The sequence below is a fragment of the Leptosomus discolor genome, chromosome 13 (genome assembly GCF_034619465.1).
Source record: "Leptosomus discolor isolate bLepDis1 chromosome 13, bLepDis1.hap2, whole genome shotgun sequence".
In the NCBI taxonomy this organism is placed as follows: Eukaryota; Metazoa; Chordata; class Aves; order Leptosomiformes; family Leptosomidae; genus Leptosomus; species Leptosomus discolor.
The window spans coordinates 21,400,736-21,414,142 of record NC_141403.1 but is presented as its reverse complement, the minus strand read 5'-3'; the positions used below and the strand labels follow the sequence as shown (position 1 = coordinate 21,414,142).

Below are 13,407 nucleotides of genomic sequence, written 5' to 3'. Positions count from 1 at the left end.
CATAAAACTGATAAAAAATAGACTACTGCTTTGAAGCTCAGGAGAAGCATCTCAAAAACCTGCCCATCACAGAAGATATTCCTGATGGAAATTTACACAAATTCCTAAGCAGCTGCACCAAGACGTATATGAAACAGTAAACAGAAATTGAACAAAGTGGTGTAAAAGGAGCAGTAGTAAGCATTTTATCTAAGTGTCAGGAAATTAGATTTGGAAATGTTTCTTTTAGCCAGAAAGTAAAATTCTGTTAATCTAAACATTATTTTAAGCTTCTGTTTTGATATGAACTCACTTGGTATTACCCACTGCTAGCTGCAACATTAAAAAAAGAAGAAAAAGATAAAAACATGATGAAAATTTCAACTGGGGTAAGTCATTGGAGTCAATTGGAGTTAGTTGTATTTATGGGCTTGGAACTAATACAACTACGCTCCCCACAAATTACTTCTAGAGGAACAGCATAAAACCAGATAGGTACACAGTATCTCTAGTCAACAAAAAGTGTTAATTTGTGTCCATAATTAGAATTTAAAACTATTTTACTTGCACCAACTATCTGGCTTTGTGTTTAGGATCTCACCTCATTCTGAAGTTACTGAGTTTCCGAACACCACCACCAAAATAAAAATGTGATTTTGCCTACGCTGTACAAACCAAGGTTTTCAAAAGACCAAAAAAGAACAAACATTCTCTCTCTCTCTCAACAGGTAATTACAAGCTACGGCTGTTCCCTCTAGGAAACATGAATCTAGTTTAGGATTTGTAATCTACACTGCAGATTTCTAGTCACAATAATCAATGGCTTACTGTATGCTTAATGAATTGTGTGACCTTTAGGAAAGCATATGTGGCTTAACCAATTTCAGTGTATTTAATAATTTAAACTTCGGAAGAAAACATTTACTTCGTTCAATAGAGATGAGAATATTTTATCCGCCTGTGATAAGTGACATTTTATTTCTTTGACAGGAGATCAGTCTTAATTACAAAGCCATTAATTTTTTTGTTTTAATAAAGAAATGTATTAGAAAGCACCTGCCAGTCATTGGACCAAAGAGGCCAGCAGAATAGAATCAATACTCTTATAAACTACTATGATCGCTTAAATAAAAAATTTAAGACAAAGCATGTCTGTATTCAAATGTAGAAGACATTCAGTTTTTGCAACGGGACACAGGACTCTTGCACGGTATTACTAAAACTATGAGTAAAAGCATATTAGTAAGATTTATATCATCACATTTTTAGGTTTTAACTACTGAATATTCCAAAGTTGTCTTCTCTATTGCTACATTTCATTATAATGACAATTTTTTTTAAAGTATGACTGAGACAAAACTGTGATGTCTCTTTTGTCTTTACATACACTGTGAGCATTATAGGCAAAAAATTGAAATTAAAGACATAATATGGCTTCTTAGGAAAAAAGTGACAAAAAAACCCCTTCCGCTCCACAACAAAAATACTGTCTGAAAAACTGTATTCAAAACAAAAGAGATCACTTTTTAAAACTGCAATAAGAAATACAGCTCTGAATAGTACTAGTTTACTAAACTAGGTTTTACTCATTGTCATATCAATTGAAGAGGTGGGCTGGTTTTGTCCTTTAAGGAGTTGCCTGTCTGAGATTCCATTATTTATTATGTTTTCAGTGGCAGAGAGTATGAGAAAATATCTATGGGAGTACATTGCAATTTTCAACTACTTATTTCTCAATTGAAATCAGTGCTTTGTAGTATTTTCACAACTGACTGTGTAGGTGTGCTTTATAAAGAGGATTACAAATTTCCAATGATGAATAGAAGAGCGCAACGAAACCCATCTCAAATTTCTAAAGCCTCACTGAATTCCAACCATTCAATCACACACACCACACTTCTTTAGTAAATATACCTTTGAAAACAAAACAGTTTAGAAAAAAAACAGCTTTGCTCTCAACTGTCAATTTTAAGTGAAGACACCACAATTAATGTAAAAAGAACAAGAGTCTGGGAAAAAATGAATTATCAAAAATCACCACAGAACATAGAGTCAGCCCAACACCAAGAAATTGTTAGTAGCCTTACCCCAGGTATAAAGGTAAAGATGTTGTATTTTTGATTTTTTATGGCATTTTTGGGGTATTTTTCTTCACACTTTTCAGGACACCCAAGCCACACCGTGCGAGCCTTCAGCTCTTTCTTTCTTCGGCAAATGTTTATGAGCCAATCAGAACAACTGAAAAGAAAAACAATTGTTTACTTTAAAACTAAAAACTTACGATACATGATTACTATTTCCAAACCTGGAACCCTAAAGACAAATATCTAAGAAAAGCAGACTTCAAAAATCTTTGCAAGTAAGCAAGCAGGATGGTGACTTGTAATAACTTAGGGCAATTACACAGTACTCAGACATACACATATATAAACACTCGCACGTTCTTTACAGGAAATCCTAACAGGATAATGACAAGTTCCACCACGCCTTGTCCTGACAAAGGTTCAAAAAAATCCTAGTAACACAAGTCTGCATTAGCAGTGACTAAATTCCCCCACCACTGAATAATTAAATCATCCATCATACCCTACAGTCCTTTGGCTAAACTCTTTCTCTTGTATTACCAATACTCAAATTATGCTAATGGTTGAAGAGGAAATAAAGCTTCTGTTAGATAAAGTTAGAAAAATTTCAACAGCTTTGTTGTTACAATTACCACATAATTTGTAAATCTTCGTTTCCTCCGTCAGACTGCCTACAGCAGATATAACAGGGAATCATACCTAATGCCACACTGCCAAATGTTTTCAACCAAAAAACCCAACCAATGATGTAAATGCAGATCGCATAACGATCTGCCACGGTGAACCTCAGTTCACAGGAGAAAGGCAGAGCACCCCTGCCAGCTCACAAATCTCCCGAAGAGATGAGCAACGGGACAGACAAGCGCAGTTCTGAGCCACCTTTGAACAACTGCAAGTTGGGCAGGGCCAAAGAGATGGGCTAAGGTCACAGGGCAGGAGGAACGAAAGGCTGGCCACGGCACGGTGCCGCCCAGGCTCAGCGGGCTGTTCGCTACCACCAGCTGAAACAAGCAACAAGCAGGGACGTGACGCTTGTGAGGACTGTCCACCAGGGCAGACTCTCAATGCGGGCGAGTACAGTGGTTTGGACACAACTGGTAGCGTGGAAAGAAAAGCGGCTTTGCCATACGCTGTAGGTACTGGTTTCACAATCCCATACATTAAAGGAGAACCTCTCTGCATTTGTTAATACTTGGGGGGAGGTGCCTTAATCACGCTGGGAGTCTGGTTTAGGCACGTGAATCGGGAATACGGAGCAGACAGGCCTTCTGCGAGCCCCCAGGGCAGGGAAGCACAGCCCTAGCTGGTCACAGTGGATTTCAGCTACATCAGCAGGCAAAGCTGAGGGGAAGTGGCACACGTTTTCTAGTGAGGTTTTTGAATATACTGACAATATTTTTGATGCAGAAAAAAAAAGTAACCATTAGGAAGCTCTTATAAGTTGTATTCATACCAACCAAAAGGATTTTCCTGAGAACAGGAGAGGAAAATTACAGTCCAGTCACCTCAGCACTGTCTCCTGGATGATTTCTGTATGGTCCACCTATTCGTATGCATTTGTACATACCCGAAAGAAAACAGAAAGTAACAACCAACACTGACATGTCAAGAGCAACATCTAAAAATGGAACTAATTCCCCTCTGAGAAGAGCCAGATGCACTCCTGCTTGAAAGCACCTGTCCTCTCTTGACTCCTGGGGCTTTGAGCACCCTGACGTAGTGAAACATGGCCCCGCACATGGCCAGGGAGGTTGGACTAGGCAATCTTGAAAGGCACCCTCCAACCCAGATCATTCAATGATTCTACGCCTCTAGTAACACGTAGCTCTCAAGATGTTTCTCATACGGAAAGTAAAGAAACATATTCCTGGAACTGACACAGTTGGAAAAAACATAATTACAGGGTAGCTTGTTACAAACCCCAAATAATTTCAGTGAAGTCCTGCAAAGCTTTATCTAGAACTTACTGGGTAACTGACTACTGAACATTTCATTTTTCAGACAACAAATCCCTAGAAGACACAGGAGCTCATGCAAAGAGGAGAATTGACTTCAAAGCTGTCTTGACAGATGGGAAAACCTACCTGGAAGAGACAGAATGCAGATAAACAGGCAAAAGAACAACATAGTATGTTTACACAGAAATAATCAACTATGCAAACACAGAATAGGAAGAGTTAGTAGATGGCAGCTCATAAGAGAGGGACTCTTACTGCCTATCTGGTCAGCATGGAAAGGCGTTAATGCTCGCAAGCCATGACTGTAATCCTTTTCTACTAACACATCTCAGAGAAGACTGAGCACAGACCTAATAGGGCTTCATGTATCTAAGAAACAGCTGCAAAGAGGAAAGGGACAATTATTCTCTAGGTCCACCATGGTTAAGTAATGACGGACTTCAACTGTGGCAAATAAACGAGCAGGGGCAGACATGGAAGGAATGCTTCTAATGACTAGGGTGGAAAGAAACAAACACTTCAGGAGGCTGGAACTGCTACCACTGCAGGTCTCCAAGATACTGTTAGACCAGACATAAGTGACAGGTGTAATTCATCTGGTGCAAGCAAGGGATTGACTTGACGACCTCTTAAGGTCCTTCTTGTTCTGTTCTTCCACAGAATCATGGGATAAAAATATGCAGGGAAGGAAGGCTGATAGTTAGCTTACATCACCACAGTCCCACTTAAAACGCTCTCATCTATAGCCTCCATTATCCCAGGCCTACTACAAACTAATTTTGCCAAAGAACAAACGGAATTTGAAGTTGCAGGCTCTTTTTAAAGAAAACTAGAAGTTACACAATAGTAAAATCATTCAAAGCAACACTCACTTTGTTATGGAAATGCCACTACACCAATACTCACAAGCTGACATTGAAAACACTTCAATTTTAAATGCTGGAATCTTAAGATTTCCACCCTGAAGCTTTCACTACAAGATGAACAACAATCTGGTTTGATCCTATGTAGACATGCATTTTATTTGGTACAAATATAAGCCCATTCAGCAACTTTTCCCACCACTTTAAAATACTGACAAAGAATTATTCTACTGTAAAAACGTTAGTTCAACTTCCAAAATTCAGCCCTGTTATTTGGTAATATACAAGTCAGAAAAACTAAGTTATCCTGATCATTACTTAAATTTGTCTTTAAAACAAAATGATCAGCGGTCTTTCTATGTCATGGTTCCACAATCAGTTTAATGGTTGTAAATCTATCGTGCTGCTTCCGAAATGGCTGGTACCACCTTCCCCTCATTGTAACAAAGCTGGGGATTCCTGTCCCTTCCCTTCTGCTGACACAATTTCCCATGCAACAGCATGGGGAAACTAGACCCACAAATTGATCCAGCTGTACACTGACACAGACTAAAAAAAAAGGGGGACTATTTTCAGTTAAATCCACCCCTGATCTTTAAATTCTATAAAACAGTAGTGGAAATGACACAGGCTACATGCCTGCAGAAGGTGGAAAGATTCTACTCAGTGCCAGCTTAGATTTACACTTGACAAAACTGGTCATGGAATTAAAGCTTTAAACATATTAGTGTCCAGGGCAGGGGGGTAGAGAGGACAACACAAATGCAGAGACAGTTTAGCTGTATCGTAAAAAGAGTCAAGACAAACCTGTAGTAGAGAAGTTCCAAGGAAAGTAATTTTTTCTGGGGAAACTGAACAAGCATGATGGCTTCTGTCTGCAAGCCCATAGACAGAAATTTCCTGACAGTCTTTGAGATCTTGCATTGCTTAAATCAGTTTTTGAATAAGAACTGTAAACAGGCTGAACATTTGATTAGGCACAGTCTCTTCTGTAGAGTAATTTCCTCAGACACTGAGGCCTTTTCTATTGCTAAAATGAAACATTTGACTAAAGCAACTGATTGATACTGCCTTGATCGCCACGGAGTTTCCCCTTCTTGAAACTACTTTTTCCATTACAGATCAACAGAGAAGCTGAAACAGATGCCATAATGACCATTAGTTTAGCAAATGCCAAAAAGTACAGCCAGAAGAATGATGTCTGACTAGGAAACAACTGTGATACAGATATTGAGTATTTTGATAAAAGGGATTTGACTGACACAGAGCTAACAACACTCACATTCTCAGACACAAGAAAATCTCAGATGATGGAAATATTACAGGTTAGGCCCAAATCAGTACCATAATGGTTCAGAGGAGTTTTGCTACCTTGAAAGTAAAAATCAGTCAGATTCTGCCATTTACAGTCTCAGCAGTAATGACTGTTACATCTCAGAAAGATTAAGAAGTGGACATGAGGGCCTCGGAAATCCTAATCAATTTACATTAATTCAGATTAAGGACAATGTCTACCCGATATTTTTGAAACTCAGATTATCAACACCCAACACACACTTAATCTGTTCCAAAATTAGCTTTCTCCAATACAGAAACTGGTTTTGTGCAAGGGCATGGACCCTTCCGTCAGCTTTTTCTACCCACTAAATTTTGTGTTTGCATGAAACAAACATCAGAAGACAAATCAGAATGGCATTGTCTGAGCCTCAAATATCCTAAAAACGTAACATAAGATGTAGCATGATCACACATACTTTAGATTTTCCTGAAATCTTTAATGTAAAACCACACCTTATGCTACTGATTCAGCAATTAAAAAAAAAAAATCACATTCTTGTTTACTGATGTCAGCATTTAATTCAAATGTCCTTGCCTAGAAAATTCAACACATGCACAGACAGGTTTTTTTCTAAGCCATGTGGCCTATATCAATACAACAGATTGTGTAGATGAAGAAATGAACTGACTGATAAAAGAACTTTAAAGTATATCTATTAAATGGCTTTTTACCAACCTGCTTCCTAATGTACTTTTTTTATCTAAAGGAACAGTAACTACAGTCTTCATATCAGTAACTGATGCCATATTAAAAAACCCACCAGAACTGGAGTAATTGTTAAATAAGAACCCTTAACTTTTTCATAAATAGAGAGTATCTCTCCAAGTCAAAAGCTAAACTAAAAGTCTCAACTGACTCTGCAGCTCTAATAATAAAGGCTTTTTTTTTATTTTCTCCTTTCATTACTTTTATCCTACAAGCTTAACTGCCAGTATCTTTCACAAAACAGCATTTTCATCAGAATGGAAAGATAATATAAAAGCTCTATATTGTCTGCAAGGGTCAGCTTTTCCTTATTAGGTTTTAAGTAGCAGAAACTAGTTCTGCAAAGAAAACATACTGTAATTATTGTACTCAACAGGTAGCTTCAGTAATCAGGCCAAAAGCAACACAGTGGTCATGTCATTCTTAAAAGATCAGCATTTTCCCATGCTTCTGCATAACAAATGCATTGCAGATTAATTGAAAGCGTACAGGCCATCTTAGAGCCCAAATTAATCCGAGCATTTGATATCCCCTTCACTTCATATGGAAATGCCATTCAATGGCACCATTTTCATAGGGACAAAGTGTTTTTTGATAACAAGTGGAATGTAAATCTCATGAGAAAGAAATCAATCCAGCCCAAAGAACTCCAGAGTATTGATCTATGTGCATTATAATTTCACAAGCTTGAAGAGAATTTGTAAGTTAAAGGGGAAATGATTACAGCCACAAAACAGCTGCTATATCACAAAGTTTTCTTTTAACTGTGCTATGAAAGCAAGAAATAAGCATTTTCTGAAGTTAAAAGTTATATTGGTTGAATTAAGTCTTCGGTTCACTCAAAAATCAAAGACATTTGATTTAACTATAATTTTTTCTTGGAAATGTAAAAACTGTTTAAAGAGCTGCAGATTTGCAAATAAAGTCCACACCATTCAGCTCCGGTAACAAGGCTGTTGTCTAAACAGAAGTTAAAAGCTGAATAAAGGATTTTTACAAAATCAATTTTCATGTGCGGTGAACTTTGCCAAACCTTCCATATTTGCTCCTGCCAAAAGGGTGAAAATTTTTCAACTGAACAGTAATGGTTTGTGATGTAGCAATAAAAATCTATAGAATATAAAATCCTAAAGCTGCAAAGCAAAAGATGGAAAACTTCCTCTCACAAAAATGAGATTAATCCTAACAATGCAAGACAGAAAAAAAAACCCTAGTGGGTACAGGGGATTTTGTTTGTTTGCCACAAGTAAAGTGATTTTGAACACAAATACAAGACTTTCAAGTGAGAACGCAAAAGAAATCAGGGCCCCCTGAACTCTGCTCCAGACAAACGTTCAGTCTTCTATTGCATTCATCTTTCTGTCACGGCTATGAAAAATTTACAGTTTCGTTTAAGGCACAAAAGGAAATTCAGGATGTGGAAGTTGAGATTTCAACCTCACCCATACTCAGGTATGAGATACTAATCTCCAAAAAAACAGGGTGACATTTTAAATTCTGAATTCTGTCCAACCGAATGGGTTTCAGACGGCTATGCTGTATTTAGCCTCACGCTACACTTAAAAGAAAACGCAGTCTGCCTTCTGGAAACAAATTGCAGTTGTTTGCATAACACATATAATCCACCATCACCGCGCAGGAAAATTGTTTTCTCCCATGTTCCTCTCCATTTCAAGTGTGAAGGCATCAACACCCAGTTCTATCCCAAACTGATCCTTTATACCACATAAAACCAGTGTAACATCCTACTACATGGTGTAAGCAGTAACGGCAGGTATGACAGTGCAGTAGCCTCCAGGTTTCCTGTATCATCCTTTGCAAGATCCTACAAAACTCCATGGCTGCAAATAGGCATTTCAAAAACTCTAGTATTCTGTGGGCCCCAGGAAAAATTCATGAAGTTTTATTATAATGAGAAACCATCAAAAAGAATAACTTAAGACAGGCACGTGCAATCTGTGTTACCAGTAACAAAGCCTCAACAGTGCTGGCAGCCCAGAAGAAACCTTCCTGTCACCACGACGAGTACATACTCACGCAGAAGTGCTCACCCAAGCTGAGGTTCTTATCCAGCCTGACTGGACCAGTAGATGAGACACCATGGGATTCACCTTCCTTCCAGCTAATTTTCCCCATGTCATTTAAGCAGATATCTGTACCTTTCTTGTGGGAGTATCCTCTGCCTGCTAATATCCTACTGAAATTTCAAGCTTCTGCTAGGATCTGGTGGCCGTCTTTTTTTTTTAGATTTTATTTCCCCGTGAAAAATTAAAGTTATCCGCTACGATGTCCTGTCATAGAAGACACTAAAGTGATTAAAATGCCTCTGGGTATAAATACAGGACTGAATGGACACTTTATTGTAACCAAATTCAGTTGAGGAAATCAGCAAAGCAGAAGTCACACTCCTCTAAGGCCTCTTTCTTAGTGAGAGCTTTTCTTTTACATACCTACACTAGTAGTAAAATGTGTGTTCTTGTGACATTCTCTACAATTCTTAATTAGTTCCAACACAAACTCATCTTGCAGTTGCCTGCCTCTATCCAAACACCATAAACTCTGTCAGGGCAACCACAGGGTGCAGTCTTAACTGGTCTACCTGTTCTCATGAAACTTACCTGAAGAATACTGTTTGAAAGGTATCTCAATTTTAAGATATGTTAAAAAGATTAACAGCCTCTTTAAATACTTTGAAATGGTTTTAAAAACCTACAATGGTAGCTCTGTAACAGAAACATTGCTTCCAAAAATCATTTACATATACAAACGCTGCTTCCATAAACCCTGCTACCTTCCTTCCTACTGCTTCCCAAACACTAATTCCCTATAATGAAACTAATAATTCATAAGGTTTTGTTAAATCACTATAGGAAAAAATAAATCAACACAGACTATATTTTTCTGCAAATAGCAAAGTTGTGTAAGAAAATCATCAAAACTAAACGTGCACAAATACAGCTTTGCTCAGGTAAAACAATAACAGGCCTCAGAGTTTAAGTGCCATGAAAATCACCTGTGAAGACTTCTACCTAAATCAACTCTAAAATCATCTGTCAAAAAAAAAAGCATTCATCATTTCAGTTCACTGAAAACACTCCACTCGCTTCACCTGATTCTCAGATTTTATTGTTCAAGACAACCCCTATGGTTCATCCCAACGGCAATCTCTGTATTTAGAAGTTTGCTGGCAATTCATTAGAAAGTTACTATTCCAAGGCAACTGCACACAGCAGAGTTTAGCACAAAAGGTTTCCAAATAAGAACCAAATCACAAGAGCTAATTCCAGCTGTGATTCATTCCAATGCCACCAGTCACATGGATTCTTTAACCTTTACAGCTGAAGTGTTAATTAATCAGTAGTTAACGAATTTGCTTTTTCTTTTCAGCAACATCAATAAAATTTATACATTGTCAACTTCACACACTAATGCCCTCCAAAGCAAAAGCAAGTTTTAACCCCTCTACCTAGATGTGGTTTTGAGTAGAAGTGAGGACGAGGCTCATATGGACCTCAGACCAGTGCAAGTTTAGTACACGCTCTCTCTTAAAAGCCTCCCTCTTTCTTGCAAGTCAGCAAAGCAGGCAGGAGAAGTACAGCAGCAGCTCTTCAGAATGGTTTTTATTATCAGCTGGTAACACCCTCGTAAGGGAAACTCAGGCAAAGCAGTCAACAGGTGCACGACAAGCAAATTATTGTGTTCTCGCACGCGGCACATACCACACAATACACAGTTACTAGTTAACTCATTTAATAGTTGAATAAAAAGTACTAGCATGCCACAGACCTAGTGCAAAGGAACTTCCAGCCACCACAGATAAACCATTCCAAGCCTCTTCTTCTCTGAGAAATTCTGGCTCTTGGCAGAGTATGGTAATCGCTCTCATCATTTTCAAAGCCTTCTTCTGACATCATTAGTGGCATTTCATCCAAATGAGAGGACTCATCTTCCACTTGGTACCTGGCAAAATGAAACAAAAACACACTGAATAAATAGCCAATACATCATTTTTGGATTGCCGGGAATCTCCTAAAGTAAAAGTTAATTTTTGCCACAGGGAATTTTACGAGAGAGATACTGTCATCTAAACAGCAAGACATTCTGATCAGAGTTAAAAATGTGTAATACAGCAAGAAGGCCTGCAAGCAGTCACTGTCAATCACAGTACAAATCAGTCTAGGGCAATTCTTCTTTCTTATCTAACTGGTACAGAGCTGCACCTTCACACTTTTCAAAGGATTCTTTGAAAGACTTTGTTAGAGAGCATTACTCGGAAAAGTTTATAGCAGATACAAATGGCAGTTTTCGTGGAAGTTCAGACTTTAGATCTCTATGAAGCTTCTTCCACCTCCTTTCCGGATGTCTACTCCTGTGTGCGCAGGCCTCTACCGGAGTCACACTTTCTACACAACTCATCAGTATCTTAATTACTAAAACATTATAGTTACTGTTATAATTCTACACAAAAACATTCAGTGAGTCAAAGCAGGTTTGCCTGCAGGGAAACACCTATGGAAACCCCACTAAGCTAACAATGGTCCTTTCCTCTCTAGAAACTATTCACCACTACAACTTGACATTTCTGGGATGCTTTTTATGCCAAGACAAAACACTGGAATATTTGATAAGAAATTTCCCCTAAATGCATTTAAGTTGAGTAACTTAGTTCATATTTTTATACCATGGGGAAGACAATTGAAAGAAACTGTGCTATTGCCCAGGTTTCCTTTCACAGACTACTAAAAGGACTAATAAAGATATTAGAATCAAATTTTTAAAGGAATTAAGACTTTATAGTCAAGCAAAGATCATCCACTTGTATGCAATAACACATACAATAACCCTAATCAATAAAAACACATGACACAGAAAATAAACAAAATAGTCAGAAAAGCTGGCTGCACAAACGCTTACAAAATACGTGAAAAGCGTATCAAACTGAACACAAAAGCAAAATTTTTTTTTAATATATAAAAATATTACTTGACACTTGGTAATGGCAGTTAAGCAGTTTTTAAACAGGAACAGCTGATTAAAAAAAGCAGCTGATCAAAATAAATCAAAAGATACTCCTGCATACATATTTTTAAAGTTTCTCAAGTACTTAACAGTTCGGAAGACTAGTAGGCTATCATCAATCTATTCTTTCTGTAATATGTAATTTGTTCTACCTTGAAATTATTCTTGCACTGGCAGTAGTGAAGAATAATTCCTAGAGCTCAGGGAAAAAAAAAAAAAAAAAGAGTAATACACAAAGGAAAAAAAAACAACAAGAAAAAGGACTGACTCACAAAAAAAAGTGCTTGCACAGAATTAGTAAGTTTGATTTTTATGAAGCTGTGTTTTATACTGGGACTGTCCCATTTTCCCCACAGCAACCTAAAACCCATCTATATAAAAATAGCAGTTAACAAAACCAAAAATCTATTCCTTTTATGTGAGAGCGCAGCTGGAGCGTGCGGAGCTTTGCCTGGGGACGGACGAGGAGCAGCCGAGAGCTCCTGCGTGAGGATTAAAGAGATGACAGGTAAAAGCAACGCTGCAGTGGGTGTCTGCTACAGACCACCCAAACAGCCAGAATGAGCAGATGAGGCTCTCCACAGACAGACAGGAGCAGCCTCACATTTGCAGGCCCTGATCTTCATAGGGGACTTCCGCCACCCCGGTATCTGCTGGAAGGACCACCCAAAACGACATAAGCAATCCTGGAGGGTCCTGTAGTGCTTTGACAACAACTTCCTCCTCCCAGGTAATTCAAGGAGCCAACGAGGAGAGGTGCTCTTGACTTCATGTGCACCAAGCAGGAGGGGCTTGCTGGGGGCGTGAAGGTCAAAACACAGCCTTGGCTGCAGTGAACATGAGATGGTAGAGTTCAGGATCCTGAGGGCAGTGACGAGGGTGGCAAGCAAGTTCACAACCCTGGACTTCAGGAGAACAGATCTGGCCTTTTCAAGAACTGCTCAGAAAAGCCTCATGGGATAAGGCCTTGGAGGGAAGAGGGGTCCAAAACAGTTGGTTTGTATTCAAGGATCAGTTCCTCCAAGCTCAAGAGATTTCCATCCCAATGAATAGGAAGTCAGGCAAAAATGTCAGGAGGCCTGACTGGATGAGCAAGGAGCTCCTGCCCAAACTCAGGACACAAAAGGGAAGCCCACAGAGGATGGAGGTAAGGCTGGGTAACCTGGGAGGAATATAAAAATACAGTCCAAGCATCCAGAGACAAAGCTAGGAAAGCTATAGCTCAAAGGGAATTGGATTTGGCCAGAATGTCAAAGACAAGAAGCCTGTAAGTCCACAGGTGACAAAAGGAAGACTAGGGTAAACATGGGCTCACTGCTGAATGGGATGGGGGACCTGGTTACACAGGGCATGGAAAAGCCTGAGGTACCAAATTCCACCTTTACCTCAGTCTTTACTAGCAAGACCGGCCTTCAGGAGTCCCAGGCCTCAGAGCAGGGGGAAAGGCTGGTGCAAGGAAA

At 38.8% G+C, this 13,407-nt stretch overlaps 1 protein-coding gene across 1 annotated transcript in view; it reads right to left on the bottom strand.

Annotated features, from left to right (window-relative positions):
- The window catches only part of ATP9B (ATPase phospholipid transporting 9B), a 167,752-nt gene that overhangs the window by 140,847 nt on the left and 13,498 nt on the right, over nucleotides 1–13,407 (bottom strand). The window contains exons 2-3 of the mRNA XM_086472492.1: nucleotides 10,715–10,888; nucleotides 2,067–2,217 (exon numbers count right to left, since the gene is read on the bottom strand). Of these exons, the coding sequence (XP_086328618.1) occupies nucleotides 2,067–2,217; nucleotides 10,715–10,888 (325 nt within the window). The remainder of the gene's footprint in view (nucleotides 1–2,066; nucleotides 2,218–10,714; nucleotides 10,889–13,407) is intronic.